Source organism: Acipenser ruthenus, chromosome 9 (assembly GCF_902713425.1).
Source record: "Acipenser ruthenus chromosome 9, fAciRut3.2 maternal haplotype, whole genome shotgun sequence".
In the NCBI taxonomy this organism is placed as follows: Eukaryota; Metazoa; Chordata; class Actinopteri; order Acipenseriformes; family Acipenseridae; genus Acipenser; species Acipenser ruthenus.
This window is the reverse complement of record NC_081197.1, coordinates 39,095,377-39,112,638: the sequence shown is the minus strand read 5'-3', so window position 1 is coordinate 39,112,638 and position 17,262 is coordinate 39,095,377. Positions and strand designations below refer to the sequence as shown.

The following is a 17,262-nucleotide window of genomic DNA, read 5'->3' as shown; positions in this document are numbered from 1 at the left end:
AGAAGTTGCACTTTCTCTGAAAAAAAATTCAGTGTGCCTGATTTCCACCATTTCATAGACCTGCTGTATTTAGAGGTGAACTTATTGAACTAAGGGAATAAACATCTAGTCTCGCTCTGGAAGAGTTTTTTTAACATCCCCATTGAGGGGAGCATAGTGTGCAATTCAACACCGCCACAACTAATCTGCTGGTGTTTCATTAGCCATTTCAACTTCCAATATTTTCAGTGTATAGGAACTACTCAGGAAAAGTTTTAGATATAAAATGTTGAGATATTGTCGTTTACACTGTACATAATTGTATTCTGTTAAATGGGTTTTATAAATCCTGCATGATAAATGTGTTGGTGACCTCTGGCCTAATGTGGCTGCCATATTCTGCTGTATAGAGACAGTGCACTTTGAGTCTTAAAGTTTGGTATTATTTATTATTATTATTTATTTCTTAGCAGGCGCCCTTCTGCAGGGCGACTTACAATTGTTACAAGATATCACATTAATTTTACATACAATTACATTATTTTTTACACATTATTTATACATACAATTACCCATTTATACAGTTGGTACACAGCTGTATTCTATGATTCCCTCAAGTAATGTTCCATTACAGGTGGTGTCCGGTAGAAATTAACCACTGTATGTCACTGCCAATTTTAACATCTGGACATATCAATGCTACAGATCTTTTTCACATGTCCATTTTACTTCATGTTTAGAAACCATTCAGTTATGTGTGACAATTTTCTAAGCTAGCTATTAATAGTTACTATTATTTTCATATTGCAGATGATGAAACATGCATGGGACAACTACAGACAGTATTGCTGGGGACACAATGAACTGAAACCTCTCGCCAAGAAAGGACATTCCACCAATATCTTCGGTAGGTTGTTCTGAATACTTCTGCAAAATTGCTATTTTTTGTAGGGAAGGCAAATCTTAATACCGGTACATTTTTCTGGAATGTGTCACAGCTACAGCCTGAGGTTGTGATTTCAGTAATACAAACGGCACGCACCTTCGTGTTCCTTTTAAATGAGCTTTTTTTTTTTTTTTTTTTTTTTTAAACTTTATTTTTTAAATTTTTATAAAGGTTGCATATTGTTTGCTATAGTGATGAAGAATGAGAAACATGGTAGCAGTATGCCCCACGGGTTAGAGCTGTTGATTGTGACAGACTTTCTGCCCACTACACAATGACTAATATGGACCCAGCAGTCTGCAGTAACCAGTGGCCTTTGTGTTCTCATAGAAATGGTTATACCCATGCACATCCTACTTACAAGCATCCAGGATTCATACAAAATCAATGGGGTGTAGGCTTAATTTTGAAATATAAACAGCAGTTGGTCTAAATACTGGTGCCCTTTATCTGCCCTTTAATGTCTTAACACTGGGCTTAGGCATAAAACAATAAACAATCATTAGGATTTTTAAAGAGGTTGACAAGGATGGAAAAAAAGAAAACCGTACCGGGATGTTAAAATAAAGCAGCAAATAAACAATCAAACAAACGGTACTGTAAACAAGAGGTGTGTGTTTCCAGATCTCCCCAGATGCGGTTAATCAAAAAACATAATAACCTTGCCGACTATATGCTGGTGGATTTATTTTTTATTTTTTACATTTCAGAACAGATTGCTTTCACACATTTTTTTTAGGATGCATGACTATGCTAATATTAATAACTTGTTAGTTGCCAGTCTTCCTGTCTGTTTTTTCTCAAGGTTAGAAAGACAAAGTCCTAACTTTGAGTTAAAGATAATGTATGTGCTTTGACTTTAATTAGAGTGAGGATGTGTTGTCCGTGACATTGTGCTAAAGGCATTTGTGGCGAGACATTGGTTTATCATGCCATTTTCAAAAGAGCCTACATTTGCTGTATTTTAAATTTTTTTGTACTACCCATTTTGGTTTTCTTTTATGATGACAGGGAGTAATAACAGTACTCTTAGTATAGACAGTAACTGCTCCCAGCTAGACAGCACACCGCTGTGACAATGTGACTCTCTCTTTACATTTCTGAGGCTATTATCATTAACAGTACCAAACTGTGAGCCTAAAGATATCTTCATCTCTACTGACTTTTGAAGCCAACGATTATTATAATTCTTGTTGTTATTATACCTACTGAAGGATAATTTTCTTCTAAACTTCAGTGTTTAACAGTCTTATAATGTACAGTGCTGTACGAGACTTGTGTATTTGGTTGATGATAAACCTGCTAGCCTTGTTTTTAAAAACAAACTCTAAGACCAGTACAGTACATGAACACAATAAAACAGTCACTACCAAAACAAACTACAAAAGCCTGCAGATTTCAAGTTTTATCTGGAGAAGACCGGAAGAAATTTAATGAAGAGCAGAATAACGCAAGAACTTACAAAAATAATAAGTGAAATACATTTAGAAGAATTTACCTCAGTCATATGCCTCCCTGGGAGGTTAGGCAGTTTAGAATGATGGCCCTCAGAAAGCAGAGGCTCTTAAGTGTGTGGTCCTAATGCAATAATGTTTAATAAAAAAAAGAAACAGCTTGCAATAAGAAAATATTCAAACAAACAAAAACATACAATACTTTGGTGGTGTAAATTGCCCTATTCTCAGCCTAGTTCCAACAAAAATGAAAGCCAAGAGCTTTTAAACATTTTAAGCCAAGGGGACACTAGTCTACATGTTGCTAGAAAACTGTAGAAAGGGAGATTTTTTTGTAGAAAGTGATATGCAAACTAAGTTTCAGGCAACTTTATCAAAAGAGAGTTGATTTTGTAAAAGCAACATTACTTCATAGGATTAGTCAACCAATGGAAAGTCATGAGAAAAGTCATGTGACTGGCTATCTCGGTGAAGCCAGTGTGGGATGTCATCAGGAAAAGTCTCATGATCGATTTTTGGGTATTGTTAAAAGTTACAGTTAACTAGTCTTCATTAACAAGCCATGCATATTTTTTATGTAAATCCACGGTTCTAATAATTGAAGGTAAACAAAAGGAACCTGATAAGACAAGAGTCAATATGTCTCAAAGGACATGATAAAACATTAAAGTATGAGAGAGAGAGAGTATGTGTATTTCTGTTGCAGTAGAAGTCAGTAAAAACGAACACAGATGGAGAATAGGGTTATCTGCAGCTTGACGTGCTGCATCATACCTACAACTATGTTTGGGTTAATGAATAAGGCTTCCATTTGATAGTTGTTTTCTACGTCAAGTAGTTTCAATATTGGGTAGTGTTTCGGGGGCTCTTAAATTATAAATATATCTGGGCTTACATGATTTTGCTGGGGGCTCAGATACAAAAAGTAGAATCAACATTGTAGAAGCAACAGATTTTGTTCTACATTTTCTGGCAACATTAGATTAGATTAGTGTCCCCTCAGCTTTAGAGTTTTTTATTCTAACCAGCTAGGGCTACAGTACTAACAAAGCCTTAAATCCAGTGATAAGTTCTAACATATCTTATTCAGTAGTAGTTTTCAATGTAGAATTTTCCAACAGTAATGTAAATTCTGCAGGTGAAACGAGGGAGATAATGCTCTCTAAAACATTAAGGAATACATTAAGGTAAATCTCCAATGGAATTTGAGATGGAATTGAGTACTCTGTTCTCATTCCTGTTAAGTACCAAATTCATCTTCCAAGAATACTGGCTTCATCACTGAAGAAAGGCAAATCTTGCTGCGTAATTGTTAAGTTGTGGCTCACATGAGTTTTAAATACTGTATTTCATTGGAATGATGCCCTTTTGATTACATTTTGGAAATATAAACTTAGCACTTAGAGTTGCCAGAAAAATGTCACTGTGGAAGAATGTTTTAAACCGACACCAAGGAATGATACAGTACCATCAGTATATACATTGCAGTGGTTATTTCTAGCAAGAACCACGTTAATGTGGACGAGGAGTGTTTCTTTGTATTAAGTAGTTAAAGACATTCACTGTTACACCAACGCATTCCAAAATGGTTTCTAAGTAGCTATTTAAAAACTGCACCATTGTTAATCCAGAGACACTGGCAGTCCAACCTGGAATTTCCCAGCACAGTAATTAATATCACTATTGATTAACATAGAACAGTGCTGCAGAGGTTTAGGTATATTTATGTGATGATTTTGTTTTTCCAAACGGCATAATTCCATCATGGAAAATGTAACATTGTATTTCACTCGGAAGTTATTAAAAAAAAAAATAATAATAATAAACAGAAAAAAAATAGTCCAGTTCTATTTGAAAGCAATATTAATAGGATTAAAGCAGAGAAGGTATTACATGCCTCTTTCACACTGACATGATCTACCAGGGTCAGAACCTACCAGGGCAAGACCCGGTGTTATGCGGGTTGGGTACGCGATTTCACACTGCTTTTGATAAAGCAGGGTTGACCTGGGTGACAGGCGCAAGTAGACCATGTGCGTACCAATGCCCCGGAAGCAGCTTGTTACGGACGCTTCCATCCAAGCTTCACTGGAATGAACCGTCGGCTCAAATATTGATTAGAACAAATGTTTCTTCATCCCTGCTGCAATCTGGCTCATACTGTGTCTCAAGCAACAAAAATATGGCTAAACAGAAACGTGGCTTGCAGAAGTGAAACTTTCATGCAGGCGTGGCTGTTTGTTATTGCGTCGGCTCACGAACGCCCGTCAAGCATTTTGTCTCGCTCAACTCAAGTCAAAGCGTGTCGACCCACATCCTGAGATGGGTCACTGATCGGCCGTGAGTTTACTTTGGAGACAGATCATCGAGCGTTGCAGTGGCTTGGGAAGATGAGGGACTCCAATGCGCATATCACTCGTTGGTACCTGGCAATGCAACCATTTCAATATACAGTAAAGTACAGGGCAGGAGCCTTGAATCAGATTGCAGACTTTCTTTCTCGTGTCCCTGTAGAACACGGGAAAGCTTAAGGAGGGGGATATGTGAGGGAGGAGACCCTCACATTTTTCTCAGTATGTATCTGGACATTTTCTGCAAATTTGTTTTTTTAACTGTTTGCGTATAGTGTCGCTGAACCTTGTGTCTAGTAAGGAAAATAATAAAAACAAAATTCACTTACCTGGTGTATCAGGACTGGAGGCCTGTGGTTGGGAGTGTCCTGAAAAACAAAAGAAAGGTTAATCAAGAGTACTGTTTAGACAGTTGGTTTGGAAGGGTGCACACTTCCAGAACAATGTATTGCGGTACTATTGTTAAGATAAAATGAACAACAGTTATTTTAATGTGCATGTTTTTTAATATGTAATGGTTCAGGTAACCTGAGTTGGGTTTGGTGGTATGGTCCTCCATCTTAACAGGAAGTGGGGAACCAGCCATGTTGGTGAGGGAAGCTTTTATTGATCCCTGGGTACTGACTTCCTGTAGCAGGGCAGTACCTGTAGAAGATATTGAAAGGGGGGGATAGCTGATTTTAATTAAGTTTCCCTCTGCTTGTTTTAAAGCATAGTATCAATGCATGTGTTAGATGAATGTTTAGTGTGTATATATATATATATATATATATATATATATATATATATATATATACAGTGCCTTGCGAAAGTATTCGGCCCCCTTGAACTTTGCGACCTTTTGCCACATTTCAGGCTTCAAACATAAAGATATGAAACTGTAATTTTTTGTGAAGAATCAACAAGAAGTGGGACACAATCATGAAGTGGAACGAAATTTATTGGATATTTCAAACTTTTTTAACAAATAAAAAACTGAAAAATGGGGCGTGCAAAATTATTCAGCCCCTTTACTTTCAGTGCAGCAAACTCTCTCCAGAAGTTCAGTGAGGATCTCTGAATGATCCAATGTTGACCTAAATGACTAATGATGATAAATAGAATCCACCTGTGTGTAATCAAGTCTCCGTATAAATGCACCTGCACTGTGATAGTCTCAGAGGTCCGTTTAAAGCGCACAGAGCATCATGAAGAACAAGGAACACACCAGGCAGGTCCGAGATACTGTTGTGGAGAAGTTTAAAGTCGGATTTGGATACAAAAAGATTTCCCAAGCTTTAAACATCCCAAGGAGCACTGTGCAAGCGATAATATTGAAATGGAAGGAGTATCAGACCACTGCAAATCTACCAAGACCTGGCCGTCCCTCTAAACTTTCAGCTCATACAAGGAGAAGACTGATCAGAGATGCAGCCAAGAGGCCCATGATCACTCTGGATGAACTGCAGAGATCTACAGCTGAGGTGGGAGACTCTGTCCATAGGACAACAATCAGTCGTATACTGCACAAATCTGGCCTTTATGGAAGAGTGGCAAGAAGAAAGCCATTTCTTAAAGATATCCATAAAAAGTGTCGTTTACAGTTTGCCACAAGCCACCTGGGAGACACACCAAACATGTGGAAGAAGGTGCTCTGGTCAGATGAAACCAAAATCGAACTTTTTGGCAACAATGCAAAACGTTATGTTTGGCGTAAAAGCAACACAGCTCATCACCCTGAACACACCATCCCCACTGTCAAACATGGTGGTGGCAGCATCATGGTTTGGGCCTGCTTTTCTTCAGCAGGGACAGGGAAGATGGTTAAAATTGATGGGAAGATGGATGGAGCCAAATACAGGACCATTCTGGAAGAAAACCTGATGGAGTCTGCAAAAGACCTGAGACTGGGACGGAGATTTGTCTTCCAACAAGACAATGATCCAAAACATAAAGCAAAATCTACAATGGAATGGTTCACAAATAAACATATCCAGGTGTTAGAATGGCCAAGTCAAAGTCCAGACCTGAATCCAATCGAGAATCTGTGGAAAGAACTGAAAACTGCTGTTCACAAATGCTCTCCATCCAACCTCACTGAGCTCGAGCTGTTTTGCAAGGAGGAATGGGCAAAAATTTCAGTCTCTCGATGTGCAAAACTGATAGAGACATACCCCAAGCGACTTACAGCTGTAATCGCAGCAAAAGGTGGCGCTACAAAGTATTAACTTAAGGGGGCTGAATAATTTTGCACGCCCCATTTTTCAGTTTTTTATTTGTTAAAAAAGTTTGAAATATCCAATAAATTTCGTTCCACTTCATGATTGTGTCCCACTTGTTGTTGATTCTTCACAAAAAATTACAGTTTCATATCTTTATGTTTGAAGCCTGAAATGTGGCAAAAGGTCGCAAAGTTCAAGGGGGCCGAATACTTTCGCAAGGCACTGTATATATATATATATATTCATTGATTTGTTTCTTTTTGAATACTTTATTTATTATTGATAACTGTTTGCTGTTTTGTTCTTGTATAACCACCTGCATAATGGTTTATTCTGGGGGAGGGGTAGGCCTGGAAAGGTATAAAGGCTGTCAGTTGGTTCTGTCAGGATCTTCCTTTTGTGTAGATCAGAGGGCAGTTTTGCAGCTCTATGGTTGGACTCAGTTATTGAAGTCAGTACCTGTGATTAGGTGACTATAAATAGTTATTTTTGGTTTCCACTTTTTCTTTCTTCAAATTGTTTGATATTTGGTTCAATTAGCTTTTTGTTTATCACTGTTCTTAAATAAAAATAATTGGTTTTACACCAAACTTCTCTGTGCTCTGCGTGCTTCCCTGCGAATCAACACCAGCCGCTGGCTGCACTCTCCAACAGTCGTCATCACCATAGTAACCACCATAGTGATTAGTTTAGATATATTTACTTCCACTTGACTGCATTCTTTAGGGTTCATCAGGGTATTTCATTAGTTCCGTTTTTTCCACACCACCTCTTAAAAGTTGAAAATGAGTGCCTCTGAAGCTGACTGAATTATTTTGTAATCTGTCACAGTTCTTGTAAGCATTACTATGGAGTACATTCTGTATTCAAGATTTAGGTATATTAAGGTGTTAAGAACACCCTAGCGGGTTAACAAGAGACACACTAGCTGTGTCTAGTGTTGTTCGTATTAGACAGTTATATTTTTAAACATCATCCTGATTAGTTTCATATTTGTATTCACAAATCGTGGATCATACATCATATGTCAGCTTTTACTCTGGACTGATAAGCATCGTAGTGTATCCAGATCCTGCTCCCTTCTGCAACAATGCTTGTTTTCTGTACCTGTAATACGACACTCACTTCAAATCAGAGCACCACATTGTTGCAGGAGGGAGCAGGAACTGGACACACTGCAACGTTTAGAACAAAAATCCTCTTTCTCCAATTTGGGAAAAGAAAAAAGGAATTCAACTGATTGTACCCATGATGTGTGAATGAATATATCAGTACAAATGGGATTATGTTGAAAAAATATTGTTGTCATTCGGACAACACATGATAAAGATAAAGTAATGCCTTTCTTGTAAACAGGTTAAGATTGATCTGTATTAACACCGTTTGAATTAAGAAATGAGTTTATGGGTTTTATGATTTCATAAACGGAATGTGTGTAGTTCTGCATCAAGACCTCTGAATGTGTTCTGGAACAGTGAGAGACCAGAGGCTCCAGATGACTTTGATTGGTATCTATACACCATCCGCAACACAGAATTGTTGTTTTGTGAAAATAGATCCACATCCAGTTATCACTGCGTTCTAGTCAAGACCCCTGAAGCCATACATTGGATTCTGGTAAAAGTTGCACAGGGGAATATGATAAAAATGTGTCTTTTTACTTTGATACAGTTGATAGGTGTTTCGGTCAGTGGAGCTTTATCAGCTGTGCATAACGCACGTTGTTTTTTCGTAGTGATGGATAGATGCTGAAGACCAATTCAATAAAAACGCAGACCATTTTACGCAGTTCCCCAAACAGCCATCAGATTTAAATGTCCACTTTCTGCCCTGGACTTGAATTGTATTGTACTCTCAAGAACTCGTGAACCACTGTCGTTCTCGTGTTTCACCAGATTATCACCAGAGTGTATATGTTAGTGTCACAGGATAATTGGTTGCTGAGTTATGAACCCTCAAAGTGGACGTTGGGCCAGAAATATCATCCTACAGCGCGTCAGAACTCAAAAAGCAACACACTGTAGATTACACACATGTGCTTCTGATATGCCATAAATCTGTGTGTTTTGAAGTCTAGAAGAAAATAATACTGTATAATAAAATAATCTTGTGCATGAATGTGAATGTAAAGCCCATGCTAAATGTGTTCTGCTAAACTGCTTTCCCATTATGGTTGGCTGGATCTCAGTTAAAGACCTACAGATTTCTGGTTGGATAATTTATAATAAATCTGTTCAGTTAAGAGCAGATTTACTCACATTAGATTGCTCACATTTCTGGAACATCATTGTTTTCATAAAACTAAAATGGCTAATTCAGACTGTCCTAGGAAGACTTTTTTTGTATTGTCATTGGGACCTGCCTCCTCAAAAGATAGATACAAATACAATTTTCCTAAACTGTATATAATGCTGTAAATACTTTATGTAGTTTAACTGATAATAATTTACATAGACACCACAGTTTGTTTTACTGTCGGTTCCATTGCTTATTTGCTGTCTAGATGCATATAAACCTATAAAATGCCATTAGTGAAAGTGTGCTATTTTTAAGTAGAAAGTGGGCCATATTTAAGTAGAACGATTTTATAATTATCTTTTTTTTCAGACAAAAACATAGATTAATTACATAGCAAAAGCACAAGTGAGTATCTGATACCTCGTTCTAAAGATGCTGAAGAGATGCCATTTCTGGCCTGACGTCCATTTTGGGGGCTCATAACTCGTAACCAATGACCCTGCGACACTGACGTTGCATATGATCTTTGATGTTGTTACATGTGCTGGAGAAACAACAGTGAAGGTGATAACTACAGTGGTTTAGGAGTGTAATATGGCATTTTTATAGTCATCATTGAATTTATTTTATTATTAGCCTGCTCTGTGTGCACTGCTAGTATCTAGAAGATATCTTAAATATTTTGAAAGATCTGGCATCTCAAACATGGCCCCTTTTCAGTGTTCTTTTTCATCCCCCCCCCCCCCCCAGTTCTTCAAACACTTCCTAGAGCATTCATCTGAGTCAGTGAGATAGGGACCATTGGTCCATTTGATATAGAATGACAAAGTACTGTAAGTTTGTATTGTAATTAAACCCATTTTATAATGCATGCGATGCTGGTTGACAAAGTTTCTTTTAAAATTTTATTATTCACTTGAGAGGACAAGGATTAGAAATGCATGTGGATTGAACTGCTCCTTCAACCCTTAAAGAGAGTCTGCCCTGGACAGGGGAAGATTTCTGAAGTAAGACTGAATGTAAAGTATACATACATTAAACGGGTAATGAGCAACATGTAGAAAGTAGTTTATATATAAAAGCCCACTAGGATTGATAATGAAATGCATATATATGTTGTTTTGCAGTGGTTCTGTCAAACAATGTTACAGTAGTGTTTTGTAAAGTAGCCTGTGGCTAGCCATAAGTATCTTTTTAAAAATCTCTCCAGTAATCAGTCACTAAATTGAGAAAAACGTGTTTGAGTTGCATCCATCTGTAAGCAGCTGTGCAATCTAAGCCTTCCATTTATCAACCGTTGCAGGTTGATTTGCACTGGAAGCAGAACTTATGAATTTGTTAATGAATTAGACAAGGCCACAGGTTTGCAAGGTGTTTGCCCTATTTGCACTTCATCAGCAAATTTGTGAAATCAGGTCTTCTGATCTTAAGCCTAGAGTGGCCTTAAGGCAACCTCTGGAAGTCAGACTGCCACAGGGGTTTGCCATGTCTGCATTAGTAATAATACTAACGCCCCTGAGCAGGACAGAAACAGGTAACTACAGTGTGTACATTAACAGCAGGTATTTGCCCCCTGCTGGGGATGCAGATATCCAGCAACAGGATTATATTTGAAATGCTTTTCCAGTTGTGATGCATCTTAGAGCCCAATCCTATTAAATTTCAACTAGGGGTAAAAAATCTAAATATTTATTTATTTATTTATTTATTTATTTTTATTCTATTAATGCAAATTTGTAAGGAATAAAAAAGAAAAATATAAACAGCAGACACATGCTCATTGTTTATTGCATGAATTTGTGTTTTCTAAATCCATTTCCCCTAAGCTACAAGTACATTGAATTGAGCCCTTTTTGATGACATTCCTTCACATAAGGTATTCAAAATATAAAAATGTAGACGTGTCAAAAAATATTTTTTTAATGTTAATGTTTTTTTTAATGTTCACCACATGGTAGAGGATCATCCACTTTTAATTATTATTATTTATTTCTTAGCAGACACCCTTATCCAGGGTGACTTACAATTGTTACAAGAAATGCTACTGTAGTCTACGCATGTTACTTTAAAACCGTGGTGGGATGTAAATTGATCTCTAGATTCAAACAATGCTTGACTTAACAACTTCTATAGCATCTGATTTGTTTAATTAGAAGAGATCAGGTCTTTTTTTTAATATATTATTTCCTAAACAGCCAAACGATGGTGCAAATTCGGCACATTCCTTTATTTTCTAACTGATTTTTTTTTTTTTATTTTTTTTTTTTACTTGTTGTCATTCAATGGATGTAGAGGTTTAATACTTTGTAATAAATGCAAAGATAAAGATAGGCTAATCTGTATGATACACTAAAATAAAATGATCATGAAGGACACATTCTGGTCATGTAGTTCATATCAACTTGAAATAACCCTTACAGTATTTATCATTACAGTAAATGTTAAGTATGCTAGGGTAGCATGTAGTTCATATCAACTTGAAATAACCCTTACAGTATTTATCATTACAGTAACCTATTTGGTGGTCTACAAGTTATGTTTTTGGTTATGTATCATGATACTGTATGTAAGAGTCATGATACATTGATGCACTGTTAATAGTTTCAGCCATGATAAAGAAGCTTTTAAATCACACGTTGTTTGACTCTAGAGATCAATGTACTGTACTTTCAGCAAAGCAACAAGCATTTGCAATCATTTTTGTAACCAGAAAGACCTATTGAGATTGCATTTTCCTTGGGGTGGAAATACAGGCAGCAAACAAGCTGTAGATAAAACGGGTTACAACAGCTTAATATAAAGCAAAGTACAGGATATTGTTCACAGCTTTTTCTTCTGAGCGCTGAGGTTTAGATCTTATTATCAAGGGGCTTTAAAAATAGCAATACCTTAATAAAGCACAGCTTGTCCTGAGGAGAATTTGATGGTATGTCCCGGTTTTGTAAGTCAATTATAACTTCTACTAGCAATAGCCGTCTCCATATCCAGTTCATACTGTAGCACCATGTTAGCTGTACATTCACTTAATACTTTCACAGTGAATGACATAATAGGCTGGATTTCATAAAGTACAGTCTTTAATACTGGTATGAGAATCTGAGGATACAGTTTATGTGTCACTTGTAATACTTATTACCTGTAAATGCTTGATGGTGATACTTTTGAATTTACTGCAGGGGAGTACTGTATAGGCTACTGACATACCTGTTGGCTACAGTAGAAAGTTGCAAGTTTATCACACTGCTGCTCAATACAGTACAGTACTTTATCACATGGATGACAGTCCAGTTCTCCTCTGATCTCTGTGTGTTTATCTGTCTCTCATTAAACTTTGGTGCTTTGTTTTCAGCTTATGGTGATTAGAAAGTGCTGGAGAGATCAGATTGAAGGGAGAATTTAAGGACAAATTCTAATGACTGCTGTGAATAGCAGTGGTGCCTGCTGATTTATACTGCCCTGATTTTGCAAAAAACTTGGCTTCGGTTTCAGGGCAGTGTACAGTGTTGGATGCAGTTTAAAATTAACCATTTATAAATAATCTTGATTTCTGCTTTTGCTACAAAGGATCTGTAGGGAAATACATTACATGCGCCTGGAACATTGGGGTAACTGATGGAAAACGGTATGTTTTCTTTTATGAACTTATAAGAGGAATATGGTAAGTACATGATAGAATTCAGGAGCAATGTAGGCGAAGGGAATAAGTTGTAGTTAAATGAAATGATATAAAGAAGGAAACCACTTGTTAACCCCTAGTTGTACCTGAGGGGCAGCAGCTGACAACTGGAAAACTGCCAAAGGCTATATGTAACAGAAGAACACAGACACGCTTTTTTAGCATCCTGAGATAGCCAGGTATAAATACTAGCATAGAAGAGATGCTTCTTTGAGATACGAGTTATGTCTTGAAGCATCCTGAACTCTGGGACACTGTGGAGATCATGCCTGTTGTGTTCCCAAAAGAATAGGTCAAACTGGCCGTTTACTTCACTTCCGTTAAAGCTATCGCTATATTATTGTGCATCACGATAATGTTCAGTATGCATGTCACTTTTTATTAAAGGATCGTGTTTAATTCTTAATCACTGTTTGGACATCAATCATTATAAATCATAAAAATAAGTTTCCTTACAGATCTGGACAGATAAAAACATGTGTCATTGCGATCCCACATCACAGAAGCTATTTTAACGAAGCACTTTAAATCTGACAAACCTAAAGCATTGCTTGCTTACAGCTCCACGATTTGGACAATATTAGCGTAGGAGTCTGTTGTACTGGGACTCATGTTGTCTCAACCTGGATAGAAACCCCCTGTGACATAGGCTACCATGTGTACCACTTAAGACCCTTAGGTAGCCACCAAAGAGCTGTTTCATTGCATTAATAGAAAAATGTATAATAGACAGCCGCCAGGCTCATCTGACAAACTATGGCAATTTTTGGTGACAGAAAACAAACATTCTTATAATAAATCCAGGTTATTTAGAGGTTGTTTATTAAATTACTTAAACCAATGCGTTTGCCCACAGGTCAGTAATGTCAACCCCAGAGCAGGTACCCAGACCGGATCAGGGCTAGTTTGTATCGGAATGCAAAATGAGAAATGCTGCTTCCCTGTCATCATTTATTCTGTTTGTTTAAAATAATAATAATAATAATAATTATAATAATAATAATAACCTGAAGGAATAGTGCGTTCCTCAGTGCTATCCATTATACATGTGTTGTATTGATGGACATGCCGACTCATAGGAGCAGCATGTGTCTTTGAAGGCCACAAGGTGACAGTCACAACTTTTTTGTTGATTGAAAGAAATACCCATAGGCAAATTACAAATAAATACTGTATGTATGAGCTAAGATCTCTTTATTTGAAATATTTATAATCCTCTTACATCAATGGGATTTACTGTTAAGCCGAGACTAAGGGAGCAAATTGAAAAGAAAAAAAACCTCTGAAAGTTCTGTATGTGTACATTTGTACCCATGAGAAACAGCTACTTGAGTCCATTCCTTATAGAATGGTTTTGTTGCTTTTGAAATTAAAAGCATTCTTTTTTGTAAGCATTTTATGCACAATAGTTTATACTGCCATAAAAAAAACACATACCAAAAGACAAACAAACTGTTAAATAATTTAAACGTAGATTCTACATTTTTTAGAAAAAAAAAAAAATTGGCAAAAAACTGCAAGTCAACTTGGCAGTCTTTCAAGGTTTGTTTTGGCATTTTTTTTTTTTTTTTTGGAAGATGCATTTTATTTCTCAAACTGGAAGCACTGTCAAAATGATTTTAATCTTCTTTCTTTTTTCAATTTTGCTTTTATAAAGTTGCAAAAAGAAGCGGAGTGTAAGTGGCAGTTTAAATTAAGATCATTTTTCAGCTTTAGGGAAATGCTAGAATTAATGTTAATAGAGCTAAATAGAACTGGATTTAAGGAAAGGCTATCATATCATTACCATGCTGGGGAAAAGAAAAGACCAAAAAGAGTCATCTAAAAAGATCCCTGTGGGCACATCATTTGCATCTGCTTATAATTTGGTTTAAGCCACAATGTTTTCCTCTGCTGACACTGTGTCTGGGTGTAGTGGATGCCACGTTTACATTTGTTCTGTAAACTCATACAGTAAATACTGTTTGGTAAATACTGTTGACCTATGCTACAAACAATCAGTGTTATTGTGGTGGTAAAACTTGACTGCTGACAAAAATCATCTACTGTATTTATTTTAAATGCCATAATATAATTTATTTTTCTTGACACTCATTGAATTCCACTATTCCTGCTATGATGAGATGATATGGATGTGAACAAGAAGAAAAAGAGGTTGAAATGTGTTTTGACATTGTACGGTCAGTAATACATGCATCACAGATTTAAAGAATTTCTTTAGTTCCCTCCCTATATTTAATTGTGACTGTGTTTTCCAACAGTGTTACCTTATTGTTACGCTTTGACTTGGGGAGCTATGAGTAATGGAGCTGTCGCCTGGGGTTTAATGAAGCTTTCTGCTTCACTAACGGCGTGCCTTACTCTATGAATGATGAATGTGTTTATAGAGTAAGGCGTTGCTCTTATATGTTTCAGTGCAGATATGATTTGCAAACGAGCCATGAACAAGGGTGACAAAGCCGGCAATCAAACAGAAATGAAGGCAATGTTATGAACAGGATGCAGTGCAGTGTAAATACAACAAGTTTTGTTTTTTTTTCATTTATTTAACTCGTTACCATCCAAGCTGTCATTCGTCACCATCTTGAATCAAGCAAAAGTAAATTCAGCAAGCAGTATTTGACTGCATACTTTTTTAATCCTATAGTGTATTTCCACATTGAACTTTCTTTGAAATGCATTTAGTCACAGTCACAAGGTTGCAACAAGCATTTCTTTTAAACTCTTTGTTGGCAAACACCTAGAAGCTTAACTTCATATCTGTTTTTTCCAATTCCAGACCTTCAATTAAATGAATCTGTCTTGTCCACTGCTGAGAACTCAATAAGTGATGTAATACCATGTTTCTTTTCTATACTGTAATGTATATGCTAATTACCATTTTTCCTGCCCCCATTCACTTTAAATGATGGTAGGACATGATTTATGATGATGCTGGTAATTGTTGTAACAATTTATCGCTGTACAATTATGTGCTGACATTGGTTTCGACAGCAGCCTTTTCAGGCTTCTGTTTCTCAGTGTTAGAAGTAAAGTCCCCCCTGCATGGTGGTTGCTGCCATGTTTTAAAGTGTTTTCCCATCCTTTCTTTACTCGAGATGAATTTATGGGAATGAAGTCGCATGGCATATGACAAGAATTTGAAAGAAAAACAACACAGCACTTTCCTTTTAGACAAAAGCACACATACTGAGCATCAAAAGAAACGTATCACTTATATTTGAACATCAAAAGAAAGATATTTGGATAAAATTCACTAGATGTGAGCAAAAAATGACAAACTCTGTTTTAGAGCAGGTGCAGTGACTTTTTATTGTGCTGATTAACAATTGATGCTGCAAAATTATCTGTCGATCTTGGGCAGATGTTGTGACTCTTGGTCACCCAGTTCGTGGCCTGTCATTGAAGAGTGTGTCTGGTTATATAATCTCGCCAGGTTTGAAATTGCTGGCTATGAGCACTCAAGACGGCGAGCCACAGTACGCTGCCCTAGTCCAGCCTTCAACATGCTGATTGCACGAAGGCGCTGCTCTCTTGACAGACGTGGCGTATTGTTTTTTTTTTTCTTTTTCTGTGATTTTCTTTATTGCTTTTATTCAAGCTTGCAATTCAATAGCTGAAATCGCTCCATATCCAGTGCCCAATCAACTGTCTCACTAATTAGGTGATTAAGTGCATATGCTTCAGTCATAATCACTCAAGCGTGTCATGGTCAAGGATGAATGATCGAGTGATTAAAAAGAAACCAAAAACATTTCGTCAATGTCCATCATTTATATACCTTTTTTAAAAAAAATAAATGTGTTATAATAGTGATAAGTTTCTTTTGATGCTCGGTATAGATTTTTGTACGCAGGTCACATCCGCACTGTGATTGCGCTAAAATGCTGGAGTGCTAGAAAGTGATTTCGGTTAATGACCTGAAAGTCAGGTACAGTACTGTGTTCTTCCCCCTCCTCTTGTTCTTCTTCCTCCTGTAGTTCTTCATCATCTTCTGCTTGTACTTCCTCTTCTTCCATGCAGTGGTTGTTTCTTGTATCTGTAGACACTGGTGTTAAGTATCTACAGTACATTAGAAAACCACTTTGGTTTTAAACTTGGTTCCAACATTATTTACCACAAAATACTGAGTATCATAATTCTGAGACAGATGGAGGAATGTGCTTGTCAATCAATTTTTCAAGTTAATGGTATTGCTCTCTAACATGGCTGTGATTGCTAGCCTTGTTTTCCCATGTGGCACACTAGATGGAGGCCGACAAGAGAAATTGGATTTTACAAATCGAATCGAGGTTTTGTGACAGATTGTTAATACTGTGCATAATATACAGAGGGCTTTATACAGTTGAACCTTCACCACCTCACTTACATTGTTAAATCCCCTCTGCACAAACAGCACATCTGTTTAACAGATACC

At 36.9% G+C, this 17,262-nt stretch overlaps 1 protein-coding gene across 3 annotated transcripts in view; it reads left to right on the top strand.

Annotated features, from left to right (window-relative positions):
* Positions 1-17,262, top strand: part of LOC117405132 (mannosyl-oligosaccharide 1,2-alpha-mannosidase IB-like) — a 94,997-nt gene that overhangs the window by 34,901 nt on the left and 42,834 nt on the right. For all 3 annotated transcript variants that reach the window (XM_059029963.1, XM_034007947.3, XM_059029964.1), the window contains one exon: positions 790-886. In XM_059029963.1, the coding sequence (XP_058885946.1) occupies positions 790-886 (97 nt within the window). The remainder of the gene's footprint in view (positions 1-789; positions 887-17,262) is intronic.